Source organism: Cydia pomonella, unplaced genomic scaffold (assembly GCF_033807575.1).
Source record: "Cydia pomonella isolate Wapato2018A unplaced genomic scaffold, ilCydPomo1 PGA_scaffold_107, whole genome shotgun sequence".
Lineage (NCBI taxonomy): Eukaryota > Metazoa > Arthropoda > Insecta > Lepidoptera > Tortricidae > Cydia > Cydia pomonella.
Window position 1 is genome coordinate 7558 of NW_026907752.1, and position 18569 is coordinate 26126.

Consider the following 18569-nt stretch of genomic DNA (forward strand, 5'->3'; position numbering starts at 1 on the left):
CCTAACTCAAAACCTAACCTAACTCAAAACCTAACCTAACTCAAAACCTAACCTAACTCAAACCTAACCTAACTCAAAACCTAACCTAACTCAAAACCTAACCTCACTCAAAACCTAACCTAACTCAAAACCTAACCTAACCAAACCTAACCTAACTCAAAACCTAACCTAACTCCAACCTAACCTAACCTAAACTACCAAAACCTAACCTAACTCAAAACCTAACCTAACTCAAAACCTAACCTAACTCAAAACCTAACCTAACTCAAAACCTAACCTAACTCAAAACCTAACCTAACTCAAAACCTAACCTAACTCAAAACCTAACCTAACTCAAAACCTAACCTTTTTTTTTTTTTTTTTTTTTGTTTTCGCAGGGGTGAATGCATTTACGCATCATCGCCCCCCGGGCGAGGGAAGCCCATTGGGGGGGCGGTATGTGGGACTCGCTCCTTCCGTAAACCCCTCTGCTATTCAGAGGGAGAGGAGGAGAATACCCACTAACCTCCCCTGCGGCGTTTCCGTCCATGCCGTTAAGGGGGGTGCTGGGGGCTCGCAAGCATGTCACCTCAGCACCCCCCCGGCGGTCCCGACTCGGATGAACCGGGACTTCACACCAGTTTGGGGAGAGTCAGCAAACGCATAACTGACTCTCCCCCCTCCCATGTAGGGCCGTGTTGTGCGGGTCCCTCGCCCGCTGCCCTACTGAGGTATAGCGCGGTTCGCAATGGCGAACCGCCTAAGTCTCCTGCCCATTCGTCTTCGCCTGATCGGGAGCGCGTTTGGGTCCTCCTCGCGCTCCCGCTCCTCGACCTCCTTTTGCGAGACAACCGCGTCACAAAAGGAGGTCACCGCCTCCCAGGATCTCTCGCTGTCCAACATGGCCGCCACGACGCTGTGCAGCGAGAGATCATTTGTCCCGATGGCTGCCACCAGCGCGCTCCGCTCCACCACCCAGCGGCTGCACACCTGCAGGGTGTGCTGGGCGGTGTCGTCCGTCTCGTCACATTGATGGCAGGATTGGGTAGGCTCGCGACCGATCCTGTGCAGGTAGTGACCGAAGCATCCGTGTCCGGTCAGTACCTGCACCAGTCTGTATCCAACCCTGCCGTGCGTCCGGTCCAGCCATCGGTCTAGCGACGGGAGAACTGCCCCTATGGTGTAGGTTCCATAGGGGGAATTCTCCAGGTCCACCTTCCACTTTCCACGCAACCTCCTCTGCGCCGTTCTGCGTGCCTCCCTGACTTCTTCAGGAGCAGGAAAGTCGCCTGTCTCCCTGCTCCTGACCCTCCGTCTGTGCGCGTCAGCGAGCACCTCAGCATCCAGCTCCCATGGTGAGGTGCCCGCCAACACGCACGCTGCCGCCCAGCTCACTGACACATACGCCCTGCACACTCGTATGGCAATGACTCTCTGGGGCCTTCGCAGTAGGGCCTTGTTCTCTTGGTTTAGTTTATCGGCCCAGATCGGGGCCCCATAAAGAGCCATTGAGCGCGCCACTCCTGCGTAGAGGCGTCGGCACACGTGCGAGGGTCCTCCCACGTTGGGCAGCAGCCGGCCCATCTCCGACGCCGCCGTCACTACCCGGGGAGCAATTTGGCGGAAGTGCTCCCCGAAGTTCCACCTCCTGTCCAGCGTGAGGCCGAGGTACTTTATATGGGGCCTCACCTGAACATCCCCGCCAGCTATTCTGAGGGAAGCACCGGTGGGCACCCTCCAACCTCTCCTCGCAAAGACTATCGCGTCAGTCTTTGCGAGGGAGACCCTCAGTCCTAGGAGGCGGATCCTAAGAATCATGAGGTCCGCCGCCACTTCCGCCCTCCGCATTGCCTCCTCCAGGTCCTTACCCCGAATGGCCACCATCGTGTCATCGGCGTAACACATGAGGGCCATCCGGGGGAGCAGTTCTGCTCGGATGGCCCAGTCGAAGCCGATGTTCCACAACAGGGGTCCAAGCACCGACCCCTGGGGAACACCGCAGGCCATCCGCCTTTCCAACCTCCCATCAGGCGTGTTGCAGACCACCACCCTGTCTGACAGGTAGTGGTCTACAACTCGCCTCAAGTATGGGGGCACCTCGTGGTACCTCAGGGCCTCCCGTATCACCGAGTACGGGAGGGTACCGAATGCGTTGGCGATGTCCAGAGACACCGCAATGGTACCCTCCCCTTTCTTTAGAGCATTCTCACGGAAGGCCCGAAGTGCCCCCAATGCGTCCATCGTGGACCTGCCGCTTCGGAACCCATATTGGCGCCCAGTGAGATTGGGGCCCGTCTCCTGTAGTGTCGGTTTATTCTTGACGCCAATATGCGTTCCAGCATCTTCCCCGCCTCGTCCAACAGGACTATTGGCCTCCACCCGGATGGGGAGTCCGCCGGCCTGGCCTCCTTCCGGAGGAGGCACACTATTCCCTCTTTCCAGCACCTTGGAAACTGTCCATCCCTAAGGCACCGGTTAAAGATGGATTGGAGACAGTCTCCAAGGTGCTCCATTACAATAGGTAGGACCCTGCCATGGACCCCGTCTGGGCCAGGGGCTTTCTTGCAGGCCCTAACCCTATGGGCGACACGGGCCATTTCGCCCTCGGTTACGAGGGGCACCTCCTCAGGATCCAGGGGCTCCTCCTCCCTGGGGACCACCATTGCAGGAGGAGCGAACTCTGGGGCTGGAGGGAACAGGCCTTCTAAGATACCCCGGAGGGTCCCCATGTCCATGGCATCCATGGGGGCGGCCTGACGAAGCTTTTTCTTACAAGTTTATAAGGCCGTCCCCATGGGTCCCCGTCTAAAGAGGCCAAAAAGGCCCCGTGCGCCGCGTCCTTTGCCTTGGCGATGGCAAGGTTGAGGGCCTTCTTGGCCTCATTCAGCGCCAGGTGGTATGCATCCAGCTCCTCCTGGGTGTGCCGCCTCCTTCGACAGCGTGTAAATTGCCGTCTCGCGGCATTACTGGTAGCCCGGAGAGCGGCCACTTCCGGACACCACCAATACGTCGCCTTTCTCCTCCGCGGAGGCCCCGCTCTCCTCATTGAGGCGTCGCATGCCCGTGTGAGGGAAGCACGGAAGCCAAGGGCCATATTGTCCACATTGGCTTCCTCTGGCATTTGACGCCCCCATCTGGCTTCCACCATGGCCGCCTCTCTGGCCGCCTCCCGATCCAGGGTGGCCAGACTCCACCTCAGAGATCTCCCCGTGCCCCTCGCCGGACCTGGTTGTTGGCCATGCCGGGCTCTGGAGACCCTCATTCTGATGTATACGTGGTCAGAGAGGGTCTCCGTGTCTTCCAGGACCCGCCAGTCCGCAATGCGTGTTGCCGCCGCTGGGGAGGCCAATGTCACGTCGATGATAGACCCCCCCGCCAGGCGCACGCACGTATTGGCTGTGCCCCGGTTGACCACTTCAAGCCCCAGCCCGACCAACCACTCGAGGAGCACGGTCCCCCTGGGGTTGGTCCTAGGGGAGCCCCAGGCAGCGCACTTGGCGTTGAGATCCCCCAGGACCATTATGGGGGAGGGAGCCGCGCCAGCCACCGCCCGCCCGAGCCTCTCCAGATAGGCCTCGAATTCATGCAGTGGCCTATTGGGGGAGAAGTAAACGCCCACTAACACGATGTCCCCCAATTTAGCCACCACATAACCAGGGCCGCTTGAGACTCTGGAGAGGGGCAGGCCTCCCCCCATTGGTGCCACTATGGCTACCGTGGCCACCGAGCCACATCTGTCGCCCACCCAGTTCGCCTGCTGGGGGACAAAGTACGGCTCCGCCACCACCGATGCCGCAACCTCCCATTCTGCCATGTGCTGAATCATTAAGTCCTGCGCACGCGCGGCATGATTCAGGTTGCACTGAAGCACCTCAATATCCTGCAACGGAGGCATTAACTTTCCATTGCCTGGGGATCCGTCCGGTTATGAGGTGCTTCCCGGGAGGCAACCGCAGCGGCAGCGAGAGCTGCAGGGCTGGCAGCATATGTCTCCTTCCCTTTAATTGGTGGGGGGGTGCAGGCCTTTCCTCCCATCACGTGCCCCGCCTTTAGCCCAGCATGGTGGCACACGGCGCACCAGGGGGCCGACGCGGCGCAGGCCAGGCTTTTGTGGCCCGGTTTGCTACACCTGTAGCACCACTCGCCCCTATCTACCGGGGACGGGCACAGAGGCCTAGTATGCCCCGTCCCCATGCAGCGGTAGCAGCGCAGGGGCAACTGTTCCAAGGCCTCCACTCGGGCCGCCGACCACCCAACCACTATTCGCCCCGCCGTGACGACCACCTTGGCCGCCGTCAGTGGGCAGCGCAGGATGACCGAGCCAGTCCCGTTGGCCGCCATCCTTATCGCTCCCACCGATATCTGGTCCTCCTGGCATCTACCTCTAGCGGCAACCTCTTTCTTCAGGGTTTCCGGCGTGACGGACTCGTCAAATCCGGAAATCTTGATTTCCGCCTTCTTGACTGGTCTGTAGACATCAGCCATGTCACCTACCAGGCTCCGGAGTCGCTCAGCCAGGTTGTCGGCGGCCTGTCCGCTCTGTGCCCCGGGGACCTCAATAATACGCGTCCCTGTTGCCGTCCTGCGGACCTTAAGGTGGTCGACACCAAGCTCGGCCAGTTTCAGCGTGGTGGCCTTTTCCATGACGGCCCTGTAGCTGGTTTGGGCGTCAGGCTTAAGGGCCACTACGACCGCCGCCATGGTTGGGGCCACTAGTTTTGGGGCCGCCTTTTTTGGGGGCTGGGGAGGGGCAGGGCTCTTGCCCTTGGCCTTGCCCTTTTTGACCACCGTGGTCCATTCGCTTCGTGGGGGTGCAGGCGGCGCAGGTGGCGGCATGCTCGGTCGAGTCGGTTTCTTGGGTGCCCTAGGAGCAGGGACCACTGGTTTTTTAACCCTCGGTGTGGGTACCGGCCTGGGTTGGGTCTGCCCGACCTGCGTCTGGGGCAGCTGGGGCACTACTGCCGCACGGGGCGCCTCCCTTGCTGGTTGGCTAGCCGTCGTTGGGGAGGCCGATTGGGATACCCCCCTGCTTCTTTTGTCCAGCCTTGGGGCACTAGGCTCGTTAACGTGGTGCTCCGCCGTTACCACGTCCATTCCTTGACCCGCACTCTCCCGGATCCTCCTCCTGTCGGCAGCCAGCATTGGCCGGCGGATGGGCTCCGGCGGCAGTCGTCCCTCCACACTCTCGAGGCGGGCATTCACCATGTTCCCCAGGGATTGGAACATTTCCCTCTGGAAGCTCCCCAGGCGGACCTCCATGATTTTGCCCAATTCCTCGAGAAGGGTTTGCGTCTCCGTCCCTGCCCTGATTGGCTCCGTCTGCTTGCGCTCCGAGAAGGCCTTGCGCAGCGCTTTGGTTTCCAGACGGAGCTGCCCCAGCTCCTTCCGCATTCTATCGTTGTCCGCTTTCAGTGCGCGGACAACCTCCGACTCCCCGAGCGAATCTGCAAGATTCATTAACTCCCTGCACGCGGAGTTAATTCTGCCCCATATATCGCCCTTTAAATTCTTGCTTTTGGCCGCATCACTCATTATTTCCTGCGCACAGGCCCTGATGCGGCCACCAGGCGTTTCAAACTCTCCTGACGTTTCCTCCATGTGTACCGGGCTTTGTACAGGGCTTCGTACTGGGCTTCGCGACTGCCTGCCCGTGTTTCGTCTAGGTTTGGGACTGTAGGGGGCCTCCGTCTCCGTGTCAGTCCCAACATCCTCTAGCTGCTTTTTGGCAGCGCTAAGCCCCGTATAGTGCCCTTTGCCTCGGCCCCGGCGGGAAGTGCTAACTTTGCGCACCGGAGTCTCGCCTTCACTGTCTGGGTCAGGGTCATCCCTGGTCCTTTTTTCCCTTCTTCCCCTTTTATCCCCCATTTCCTCCTGGCTAACGCTCCTCGCTCCGTCAGTCCCCACGACACTGCCCCATTCGTCAGAAGACGACTCTGAGAGGCGTCTTACCGTCTTTTTGCCTGCCCAAAATTTCCCCCGAGTAGGGGTGGGGGAAGCATCCCCCCCACCAATGTACCCCCTTTCGGAGTCATCACCATCCTGGCTCATTTCTGAGCTAACCTCCCTTTGGGACACCATATTGGCCCCCATTCCCTTAGAGGACTGGTTACCCCCCTTTTTCTCGACTCCCCCCCTTCCTCTCCTTTATCCCCACCCGGATCCGGAGTTTCCCCCTCCACACCCATGGAGGAGGCGAACGCAGAAACGTTTTCCGCAAAAACGGTCAAGGGTGATCCGTGTCACCCTCGACAAAGTTACGGAATTGAGGAATAAAAATTAATTTACCCCCTTCCAGTTGTCCAAAGTTTTCGGAACAAGGATAGTTATATGGAGTTTTATCTCCCCTATCCAAATCCCGAAAAGCCCGAACTCTAGCTTCTCGGGTTCAAACAGCAACTTTTTCGAAAAATCGACAAACTTATGTCGTGTAGTTGGCAACGCCGCAAAAACGAGAATAGCAATCTGTATAATCCTTAATAACTTTTGACTCTGATGTCAAAAAATTATTATTGGACCGGCAACAGACAGCTATTAACCTTCTTCTAATAAACCGTATCACTAAAAAAGTGGACAAAAGAAGAAAAAAGAAGATACGAATTTTTTCCGAAAATTAATACAAGTTTCAAAACTTCAAAACAAAGAATTGTTTCGCTTGCAACTCCGGAACCGGATGTCCCAGCGTTGCAAGAAAAACAGGACAAGAAAGAAGAAAAGAAATGAAAATTTTGAGGCCTAAAACCAAGAACAAAAAAGAAAGAAAAAGAAGATACAAATTTTTAATGAAATACAAAAACCGCACAAAAATCGTTCCTAATCAGAAACAAGAAAAGTCCAAAAAAATCGCCAAGTCGTCAAGATAGAGCCGTTTCGATAACCGGAATGGATAGCCAAAAATTGTTTTTATCTAAATACCAAAAATCACCGAAATCGCTCTAATACACCTCACGAAAAAACCTCAGATACTGTAGACCCTCATCTATACTCAAAACCTAACCTAACTCAAAACCTAACCTAACTCAAAACCTAACCTAACTCAAAACCTAACCTAACTCAAAACCTAACCTAACTCAAAACCTAACCTAACTCAAAACCTAACCTAACTCAAAACCTAACCTAACTCAAAACCTAACCTAACTCAAAACCTAACCTAACTCAAAACCTAACCTAACTCAAAACCTAACCTAACTCAAAACCTAACCTAACTCAAAACCTAACCTAACTCAAAACCTAACCTAACTCAAAACCTAACCTAACTCAAAACCTAACCTAACTCAAAACCTAACCTAACTCAAAACCTAACCTAACTCAAAACCTAACCTAACTCAAAACCTAACCTAACTCAAAACCTAACCTAACTCCGAACCTTACCTAACCACTCTATTCGTCGAACGGCTGGGTTATTTGTAGAAAATTTTTAACAGCGCGATCTATTTCGGGCGATATGAACGATCAGCGCCATCTAGCGGACTCAAACAAAAAATAAATAAAAAACAAACAGTAATATTAAGGAAAAAAATTTGTACAAGGAGACGTTTAGCTCGTCCTTCTCAGTCGTTTGGTCAATCAAACAGCTGATCAAGTACAGCTGCGCTGCGCAGACTGCGCCACGACAGCCCATACATAAGTGGGTGAAATTTGGTTTCTTAACACAAGCAATGCAATTCATGAATTTCAATGTAACCATACGTTACATTACATTACAAATTTGAAATAGAGGTGCATTGTAAAAAAAAAAAAAAAAAATTACAGCCACAGCAAATTTACTGCCATCTTTCGACACATGGTTAAAACTTTTAGAACGCCATTCGACTTTGATCCTTATTCTTTCATGATATACTGTGTTAGGTATGGCGGCATCTTTTCGAGCGATGGCGCCTTTGGCCTATGTTCTAGTAAATGCGGCCACTTTTTGATTTGTAACATATTTAACACATATCAGTAAAAGAATAAGGATCAAAGTCAAATGTCGAAAGATGGCAGTAAATTTTACTGTGGCTTCTAATTTTACTTAGAGGTCTAAGTATTTCAAATTCCTTTGGTTATGGATTATGGATGCTGCTAGCGACATCTGTTGCCCACTGGATGTGTGTTGTGGTCCCGCTGTTCGTGACTAGATGGCGTCAGTAGTATCTTTTCAGATACTAAGTTATAGATACAGCTATACCTAGCGACATTTGTTGCCCACTGGATTGTGTGTTGTGGTCCCGCTGGTTGTCGTTAGATGGAGGCAGTAGTACCTTGTTTTGCTGTATTGGATTATGCCATGAAGACTTAAATATTTATTGGTAGTGAGTTTCAGAGACCCTATTATTGTTCAAAGTGTAGACGAGGGCGAGTTAAGTGTAGGCAATATTTTTACAGTAGGCACAGAGCTAATTCTCGGAAGGACAAACAGACGCTGCCCTGCTTATCGTAAGGGCAGTACCTACTAGAAAAATCGTTTAAATTAAGAACTTATTCAATGAGAACAAGATAAACAATTGCATGACTTTTCAAGTGTGATTACTGATTACTGCATTTGTTGTTTGCACAGTAGTACGGAATCCTAAAAAAAAGTGTAATAGGCAAAACGAAGAAGTAAAACACTAGAGTAATTTTTAGACTGAAGAACATATCAGAGAACACAGAAAATGTTTTCTGGGAGCTACGACTCAGTAAGTGGGTTGAGGAACTTGAGGAGTAGTGTGGTCAGGAGGGTAAAGAAAAATAACGTCGGTTATAAATGCTTATATCGAAAACAAAAAAAATTACAAGCTCTTGTTATGTCTTAATCAAATGGTCAGTTAAGAGTGTTGGTTTTAGTTAGGCACTCGTATTTACTGCTAGAGCAACAACTAAATTCTACGTGTTCGTTCACGATATATAATATCGGGTATATTTAGTATTAAGTATATATGTGTTTACAGCGATTGATAATAAACATAGATGACGAACTAGCTCTGCAAAATGACCCCACACAAATTGTGCCGCAGCGTGCGGGGCGTCAACATTGTGCCGCGGAGCTGTTTGGTTCGCAAATGGCGGCCCGATTTCACAGTCGTGGTAAGAAAATTTCAAATAATATATTTAACAAGTACGGCTAAATGATGTTCTAGTATTCAGATCAAATTTACAATAATTGCTACCTGACATATTGCTGTGTCACTTAACATCGCAGGTGCCTTATAAGATGATCGTTACAATGTATTCATTTGCCATTTCCTTGCCTTTAATTTAAACACGTGCGACAAACGAACAAATTCACTTTGTAATAAAATAATAAATTATCATACAAAAATATTTCATTTCTAACATGTTCTATTAATATTGCATGAAACCGTTTACTTAGAGTGGGTTTCCATTGTCATGTATTTTCAAGTTACAACGCAACAGCCTATCACAGCGCGTCGTTTAATAATAGACCAGTCGTATGGGTGGTTTAAATTGACTAATCATGGTCAAACGAAGTTTCGTCCAAGATAACAGGTCGTTTATGGTCTACCTAAACTTTAACGAGCTGTAATTGGTCCGTTATGAGTATTGCGTAAGTATTTTAATTGTGGGCCCACTTTTTGTTTGAAGTTAGTCTTCCATGTTTCTTTCGCTGAGTCAGTAGAACTAGCTAAGCGGACGAAGTGTTAGGTTATTACCATATTGACAATAAAAATGTGTTCAGATCATTATGGACACCTCGTCCGCTTAGATTCGTTTGCTACGGATATACTACACGAATTATGCATATTTTCATTTCCTTATATTATAAGCTTTTATGTTCCTTTTCTTTAGTAAGAATTCGATATGTTTTCTGAAAGATTATTTGTATGATTTGATAAGACATGTATTTTGAATCAAATTTCTATAAAGAAAATTAGCTACTGTATGTATTTGCATGATTTCTATAGTAATCTAAATTGTATATTTTCTTATTTAAGGCATGTTAATTATTAAGATGTAATGTTTTGAAAAGATGTGTCCCGCCGAGTTTCTTGCCGGTCCATATTGGGATACCCTCCTCCAATTGAGGGGGGATTTAAATCTGCTCGGGTCAGAGGTGTAGGATTAGAGCCGGTGTAGCTTTATTTGACTTTCATAAGCGCATTGTAATATGCCTACTTGAATAATAAACTATCTTTATCTTTAATTAGAGGCCGTTCTCGCCGAGACCGTATGGCGGCTCACTGCTCGTCGAGAAGTAGTAGTTGCCCGGAACACTGTAACATAAACACATTCATATCATCATACAAACCATACAGTCATTAAAAGCAGAGGTGAGTAAGCATCAGGCGAGGTGATATACGATCTTATTGTCTTAACATTGATGTTGAGATGGACATTATAAAGACGTTGTCAGTTGTAACTGCTGTAAAATCTCGATTTTATTGCAAAATCAACAATAGCTACATACAGTATGAAATGTCTGCAAATATGCATACCTACCTATGGGGCAACTTACACTATCTAACTTCCTGTAGACGTTCAGGTGGTGGCGTTCTCTGCGAATCGGCGTAGGTCATCCACTTGCAGCAGGAGCGCGTCAACATTAACAACAACTTACACTGTCTTCCCGTAGGCGTCCAAGTCCAGAGTAGAAACGTTCCTCTGGGCTGTGGAGTAATTCTTCCACTCGCGGAAGGAGCGCGCTCGGCAGCCGAGCAGCGCGCCGGGCCGCGCCAGCGCCTCCGCCAGCAGCTGCCAGCTGCGGTTGTGGCTACACAAATCTGAAGAAAATGCTCTCTTTCATTATATTGTCGTTATTTGTACTGAAACAGTATTCATCCCGTGGCAGCACCGCCAGAGTAATCTAAAATATTTTGAATTTTCGGTGAATGCTGGCCAGGTTCTTTCAGCCATCTAACTACAGCCACTACAGGTCTATGAAGGATGAAAGTCAAACGGGTATAAGCTAAAATAATAACTTCAAGGGGTAAAATGTTTGCCTCTCAAGATCCAATGCATTCAAAGTGGATTACCTCTAACTTTCTACTTAAAATTTTCCGAACGTTTTAGTACCTTATATACACACAAAGTTAAAAAAAATGATGCCCAGACTTGCCTTCAGGTGAGAACCTCTGCCCCCTACTCTTGGGGCAGCCGGGCTGCACGGCGCCGACGCGGTAGTTGGGCCAGAAGTCCGCCGTCCCCATCGCGCGCCGGGCGCCGTAGCCGCCGGGGTCGGAGTGCACCGCGACCACCACCGCCGCTGAGCCTGCGTGCAGGCGCCCCGCCGCCGGCTTGCCCTCGAACGCCGCGCTCGCTGGGTCCAGTGCCGTTATCCTGCGCCACAACATGTGTGGTTATTGGACACTATAGGTAATAGAGAGATAGTAATCCTGATTCAATTCAATTTTATTTATTTCGTCATCACAGGTGACAGTAAATTAGGTAATATGAATTATGTACATCAGCCATGATGAGCCGTTTAGGCGTACGAAATTTAAATTGCAATTATATACACAAAGCAGATACTTAAATAATATAATTACCTTAACCTTAACATTCTGTAATTACAAACTTAGCATTTATATTCCCATAGAAATTTCCCCTGTTTTTATTTTTTTATTACGGCAGTAAATGAGCAGACGAGCCGCCTGATAGTAAGCAGTCATCGCCGCCCATGGACATATGCAACATCGGAGGAGCCACTTATGAGAAACACCTCCGAACTTGAAAGTCCACAACTTGCACGTTCTGGGCAAAAACGAGCGAGATGCCAGCTTGTTCTTGGTTTGCCACGTGTCGAGCAAGTGAGGATGTACATTGTTTCTTTGGCGGGAGGTGCGGTGATAAAAATGCGACGGTGGCACCAATTCAAAAGTTCTTCAGAATATTCCCCGTTGTACAGACGGTAGAACAGGCACAGAGTGCCAACGTCTCTCCGAAGATTGAGAGGTTCCAAACCGACTGTGAGATCGGGATCACCAATAAATTGGGTGGACCCAAGCAGTCCTCCAGGATGACGGGCATTTACCTGAGCAGTATTATGAAAGCGAAAAAAGAAGCGTTTAAAACCGATGCTAGCTCTGGAGCGCATGTTTTTGACACAATAGCGGGTATACCATCGGGCCCACTGGACTTATTGACATCGAGAGCAAAAAGTGCACGCATTACTACGCTTTGAGTGATGTGGACCTCGGGCATAAAGTGCTCACAACGCGGGATGGTGGGTCCGCAAAAAGAGAACACAAAAGATCCGCTTTCTCTTTTGCAGACTGAGCCAGTGAGTCATCAGGATTGTGAAAAGAGGTAGGGAGACCTTACAGAACTTCCCCTGGACAGCTTTGGTGAGAGAACGGAAATTATAAGTTCAAGCGGGCTCAGCGGGCTGACTTACCAGTCTCTCGCCATTTCTATAAATGTGTTGGAACTTTTCTGCAGCAATACGTTTCTTGCAGGATCTAGACGCGCATTATATCGCTTCTTTAATACGGAGGCATTCGAATCTGTTGTCTCTACTGGCGGCTACCAAAGCCTGGTACGCCTCGCGCTTAGATTTGTGGACTTCAGCACAAGACTTACCAAACCAGGGCTGAGATCGACCACCGACTCGTGTCGTTGTGTGTCCCTATCGTTAGGGAGCTCGGAACAAAGCATTTCATACCCTGAATAATTGCGTCAGCTATGAGTTCCGCACAGTCGCCAGGATTATCCATAAAGAAGCAGAGCTGCTTCTAAGGGTAGGACGCGTAAAAATCCCGCAACCCATCCCAGCCTGCTGACCTATAATGCCATACACGTCAGGACCCAAGAGGTCGAGTATGTCCTGTCCGCAGGAATATTCCCCAAACAGGAGAATATTGAAACATAGATTAAGTGAATCCTACCTATAATGACAAGTAACTGCGTTTAGTAAAATCAAGTAGCCATAAACCGTAAACTGCAAAAAATGACTTGAAAAGTGGGTTTGCTTAAAACAGCCCCCACTTTGGATTTATTTTTAAATAAATAAATAAATATTTGGGGACAATCTTACACAAATCGACTTAGTCCCAAACTTTCGGCTTCATAGGCAGGGTCACTAAGCAGTACCCACTTGGCCAGACTGGTCGTCAAATACGGCATTACTTTAAGCCTTCGAAGTACCTGGATGCAATCCGGGAACGTTTCCGAGAATAATTCCACCTAGGAAATTTTCCCGGAAACGGCACATCACTAATTAAATCCCAGTGAAACTGAAAACCGGCTCCAAAATTTATATTAAAGGCTTTTAGAAGGAAACATTCCGAGATATCCGATGCAACGTGTGCATGAAAGGAAAGAATTGGTTTATTGGTTGGTTGTTTTAGTTTAGACACAGTTCGCTCGCATTGCCGGCCAGGCTCGTGCACGCCCAGCGAGTGCCTCACCAGTTGGTGCGCTCCGGCCCCGCTGTGATAGTTACCAGGGCAACAGAACTCCCTGCAGCCGCAGCGCGTTGCCGGCGAGACCCAGCACGTGCGCGCCCAGCGAGTGCCCCACCAGTTGCGTGCGCTCCAGGTCCAGCCCCGCCGCAGACAGGCGCGTCAGAGCTCCAGCCAGACGAACGCCCAACTATCAACATAACACCTTTGAGAGATTCAACTTGGCGTAGAGTTTCCTATAAATATTTGGATCACATTTAGTACTAGAAAAAAATATGATCATAAACATACTCGTACCTTTCTTGCGTTGGAGCGGCCCAATTAAGGTAGGAGTCTGCAAGGCTGGGCGCCTCAGCAGCGGCCAGCCCCTGCCAGTCCAACAGAGCCACGTTGCAGTCCCCGCGCCGCAGAAAAGCTCCTGCCACTGCGTCACCGCCGGACCCGTCGGCTTGCTCTAGACATGACGCAAGATAGTTACATACAAATAACATGAGTGAATAGTACTGCCCTGTCTTTTGATTCTTTCGCCTTTCTCACTCGGAGTGACGGCAATGCGACAAGAACTGGTTGGTGTTGCAAGCTGGAATGCAATCACGGCCACGGCGTAACTTAACTTGTGACGCGGTCAGTGATCTTATTGCAATACTGCCGACTTCCACCGGGCAGGCACGAATTAAAGTATGTAGAATCAGTTAGCTGTAAAGGTGACTCGCCTGTGAAGCCGTGTACGAACAACAGCGTGGTGCGCGTGGTGTTGTACCAGGAGGTGGCCAGGATCCCATCGGCGGCCTCTAGCGGCAGCTCCGTATAGTGCTCCAGGCCGCTGCGAGAGATATAACATGTCATTTAGTTTATAATTCCATCAGCCAGCTAAAGCACGAGAGTACTAGCGTCATCTATAGAAGAGTACAACTACTGACGCCTGATTGACCGGATGACCCCCACTGAGGGAGCCAAAAATAAGACAATACCTGCAGGGTATTATTAGATTAATACCTAAGGCTAAAAAATAAATTTAATTATAAATTTTGCGCGGATGGAATCTTCCTTCAAAATGTAAACATGAGTCACTAGCGACCCACATAGCATCTAGCTATTATAGCGGCAACTGGTATAATAAAATAAAAAAAACCCGTCAGTAAATACAGTTTTTCAAAAAAACTCAACGGATGAAGATCCTTATTCGTTTAGAAATACCCATGCAAGATTGACACGAAAAATTATTTTTTTTAAGTTAATATGCGTATTTTGCGACTTTCTCGGCGTACAGAAAATATCCATGTCAAATTTCAGCTCTCTAGAACTAACGATCACGGAGACAGATTGACATGGCAAAATTAAAAGGGTTCCTAGTTGACTACGGAACCTTAAACAGAACATCCACTCGGCAACATATGCAGATGTCGCTAGCAGTAGGCAACCTTGACCATGCTGCGGACTGGCTGGGCGCCGTGCGCCGCTTGCGTCCAGTCCGGGCCTCCGGGGCCTTGCTTTGTGTCCGGGCCGAATTATCCAAGAATATTGTGGAGTTATAGCCGGTGAACGAACTTTATTTATTTAACTTTGTCAGTAGAAAGAGCGCGACATTCAAATTTCTATGGGACGATAACCATTTCTTCACTGTAACCAACAGAGTTGAGAATGAGGTCATTAGATAGGTATTGAAGGTTTGCCGCACTCACAGCGGCGCGCATACATCTAACTTGCAGCAATTCATTTACTTACTTGGATTCTATTGCCTTACCTGGGAAAAAATAAGGGTGATGACCTTATGACATTTTGACTAAAATACAAATATCTTAGTTCTGCAATGGAATTCGGCTTGGTGCCTATAGAACGACATGAAGTACATACATTGCAATACATATCTATGACCTTACTCTCTTTTCGGCTGGTTTTTGGACCATGTTCATGAAGTGTAGTGGTGACATGCGTTCGTATGTCCGGATATTCTCCTCTGCAGGCTGTCTGCATCTGTCTAATTACCGACCCTGCTCACAAAATGTGTGAAAATTGTGAATTTTGTGATATTTTTTTGTGGTTACGTTTTTTGGAAAATATTCAAAATGGCGGGAATTGGCATAAAGAACTTAAGCGCCAGTATCTATGGCACTTAACACTATTGTTAGTTCGCTGTGATAATGACTCGACAAAGTAAATATTTTAAATTTTTATATTTTTTAAGCTTATCGCGAGGTCTACAGCTCACAGAGCCACTAGTAATTTGTTTGGTCACTGTGAATCCTGCGAATCCCGAATCCGTATTAAAAAAGGTGTAACAAAAATAGTGAGAATCCGAAGAAGCAGAAGAAACATTTTTTGACGCGAAGATTCACCCTCCTTGGGTTTCTTTGACTTCAACGATCAAAGAAAAAAAACTTTTTTGGTGTAAAAAAAAACCTACTTTTTCCTAAACAGAACACGATCCCGAATATATGCCCTTGAACGGATCCCCACTGTTTTTGATACACCTTGTAGATGTGAGCCTTATTACTTACCTGTAGTAAAATCTAAGTTTCGGGATGAGTTTGACATCCAAGTTTGCATCTGAAAACATGCAATCATTTAGCAAATTCATTCAGAAAGGCGGTCAATTGGCTTTATGGCCATGATTTAACCCAAACGAGAGATTTCCGGATCTGATTGATAAAACAATTCGAAGAGCAGTCTAATCAACAGTCTAAGCATAGAGAAATAAGTAAATATAGATTGCTTACTCCATACATCAGTTTTCTTACCAAAACGCTTATCATTTTCGTAGTCGACATCTATAGCGTCAAATAACGGAGAACCGCTAATTGCCACTAGATTTCACGAGAGTAGCGACTGATGAAAAGTGTATTCGGCTGCCCTAAGCAGAAAACAAGTAACTGCAAAATTTTCAAAATCGGTTTATTTTTGGATATTTGGAATCTTGTTTCAGACGCATCTTTCACTGAAAATAAATTTGAAATAATGTGTATTTTTCAAAATATTGGCGTTTTTAAAATCCAAGTATCTTTTTTGGCTCTGTTTTTTACGCTAAATTCGAGTATATGTCCTATTTCTACGCTAAACTAAAAAGAAATACTACTACGACTACTAAACACTAAATACTTAAGAGATACTTGTAATTCATAGAAAATTTCGAGGTCAGACAGCCAAAATGTATGAAACGGACAATTTTTTTTTTGCGATTCCGGGGTAGGTCCCATAGTAAAAGTCAGTATGACCTACTATATATTCACCCCGTAAATTATTGCAGGTGACTAAATAAACACCGTGTATAAATAGCATATAAATTTTGATAATCTGAAAGTTTTGTAGGTATCTTAAAGTGTAGACTTTACGGAACAGACCTTTAGGCACATCCTAAGCAACACAAGTGTACGAGTACAAGATCACCAGTCAAATTATGCTTTCTTAGTATCTGTCTCCGGCCTCAGAGTTTAGTGGTCAGGGTACAACTTCACGAATCACGACATGTCGTAAAAGTATAAAACCTTCCTTTTCGCGAAGCGCTTTGTCATTCTTTTTGAACTCCATATTTTGGGTTTTGATTATACCAGAGAACAAATTCTCGGGATATGATGTCAATAGTGAACTTATTAATTGCGTATCGTATATTTAAATTGTATAAAAACAATATCGAATGTTGCCTTTGGAAACTTGAAACATGCTTGCAGTAAGAAAAAACGCCTCTTCTTTGACAGGCGTTTCAGCAGCTATTCCTTTAACTCGGTACTCGTTAAGTAATGACATACTTTCCGCACTAGCATCGAAATGTATTATTACAGTACATATGGTGCTACTTTCCAGCACGCGTGCAGGAATGAGCATTTTCCGAGCACATGTAAAACGTTGTACAGTCACGTCTGTAAATATCGGTATGAAAATGTGCCAAAATATGTATACCTTAATATATGGGCAATAAAGTCGTGTATACATATTTTTGGCACTTTTTTTCGTATCGATATTATCAATTTATCAGACTTGTCCATAAGATACATGTGCGAATAGGTAATTCGCAACTCGTGTCGATTTAAGACACTCCCTTCGGTCGTGTTTAAATTTATCACCACTCGTTGCGAATTTCCTATTTTCTGCATTTGTATCGTAAATAACTATCATTGTGCACCATACAGTTAAAATACACAGAAAATGTTTTTGTACAATAAAGAGTTTACTACTGCTACTACTACTAAAATGAAATACATTTAAGGCTATGTCACACACACAGGCGGTCTTATCGCTAAGAAGCGATCTCTTCCAGACAACCTTTGGGGTAGTACCAAAACTTACTTTTTAAGTCCAAACTTTATGAGCTCTATCTATAAAGTCAATATCTTGGTCAAACAGTACGGCTTGGCCTTTAGATGCTGTCATATGGACAATATTATCCCGTAATGACAGTTCCAGAATTTTAAAGACCTGTACTACTTTGTAGAGTTTGTGTTTGTGCGGAAAGAGAAGAGTCGTAAATGTATGGGGCCCAGGGCCCAAGAAGAGACTCTCCTACAAGTCCACCGCGGGAGTGTTCACGTGGCAGTAACGAAACGGCAAGCCGTACTGTTTGACCAAGATGTTGGCTTTATAGAGTTAGAGCTGATCTAATTAGGACTTACAGAGTAAAAGTCTTATGGTACCTACTACGGGATCTGATAACATTTAGTGTAAAAGCTATATGCGCCTGTTAGTCTTCCCGATACTTTACATGAAATGTTTTTGGTGGGATACACATGTCACCATATACTTATGCAGTGAGCGTGCCAACTTACCGTGTTGACCGGGATCAGCGCCGCAGCCCTTCGCTTCCAGCACCAGCAGGCACACGATTACGGCGACGAACATTGCGCGACTACGACCGGATTATTGCGACACACACACACGACATCATGCATTTTATACTTTCCTTGTACGCATTTATACTCCCGGTATCAGCACCTTGACACACCGATTGCAAAAACAATAATGATTTTCGTTACAAGGTAAATTTCCCTGTTTCATTTCATTGCCAATTCCTCGGTTTTATGTCGCGAGTAAAAAATTTTAACGTTTAAGGCGAGATATTTGTGCCTCCTAATTCTGGTTTTAGTTTTAGTTCTAGTTTTAATTTTAGTTTTCAAGCTGACTGAAGACCTGATAGCACAATTTTCTGTTCCTTTATATATTAATTTGTGTATGATAATTTATGTTCTTTTTGTGCTAATAAATTCTTCTTATCTTATCTTTATATTTACGACGAGGGCGTGCATTGAATCCTGAACGAATCGAAGGATTCTAAAATAGAATCCC

At 47.2% G+C, this 18569-nt stretch overlaps 2 protein-coding genes across 2 annotated transcripts; both read right to left on the reverse strand.

The window, feature by feature from the left end:
• Positions 1–702: 702 nt before the first annotated feature.
• On the reverse strand, positions 703–3874 carry LOC133533178 (uncharacterized). The gene is made up of 3 exons (XM_061872137.1): positions 2825–3874; positions 2556–2732; positions 703–2442 (listed from the first exon to the last, which is right to left on the reverse strand). Exons 1-3 carry the CDS (start codon positions 3872–3874, stop codon positions 703–705), a joined length of 2967 nt encoding a protein of 988 aa, XP_061728121.1.
• A 6885-nt stretch (positions 3875–10759) lies between these two features.
• LOC133533179 (lipase member H-B-like) lies at positions 10760–18125 on the reverse strand. The gene is made up of 6 exons (XM_061872139.1): positions 18053–18125; positions 15794–15842; positions 14009–14118; positions 13583–13749; positions 13337–13485; positions 10760–11232 (listed from the first exon to the last, which is right to left on the reverse strand). The coding sequence occupies exons 1-6, from the start codon at positions 18123–18125 to the stop codon at positions 10986–10988; spliced, it is 795 nt and encodes a 264-aa protein (XP_061728123.1). The 3' UTR covers positions 10760–10985.
• Between the last annotated feature and the right edge of the window lie 444 nt (positions 18126–18569).

Coding starts and splice junctions, on each gene's coding strand:
- LOC133533179 (XM_061872139.1), bottom strand. CDS start 18,125: ATGTTCGTCGCCGTAATCGTGTGCCTGCTGGTGCTGGAAGCGAAGGGC. Junction 13,750..14,008: donor GTTCGTACACGGCTTCACAG/GCGAGTCACCTT, acceptor CGTCATGTCTAG/AGCAAGCCGACGGGTCCGGC. Junction 13,486..13,582: donor CGCAAGAAAGGTACGAGTAT/GTTTATGATCAT, acceptor TTATGTTGATAG/TTGGGCGTTCGTCTGGCTGG.
- LOC133533178 (XM_061872137.1), bottom strand. CDS start 3,874: ATGCCTCCGTTGCAGGATATTGAGGTGCTTCAGTGCAACCTGAATCAT. Junction 2,733..2,824: donor TCAACCTTGCCATCGCCAAG/GCAAAGGACGCG, acceptor AAGCTTCGTCAG/GCCGCCCCCATGGATGCCAT. Junction 2,443..2,555: donor TGGCCCGTGTCGCCCATAGG/GTTAGGGCCTGC, acceptor CCGGTGCCTTAG/GGATGGACAGTTTCCAAGGT.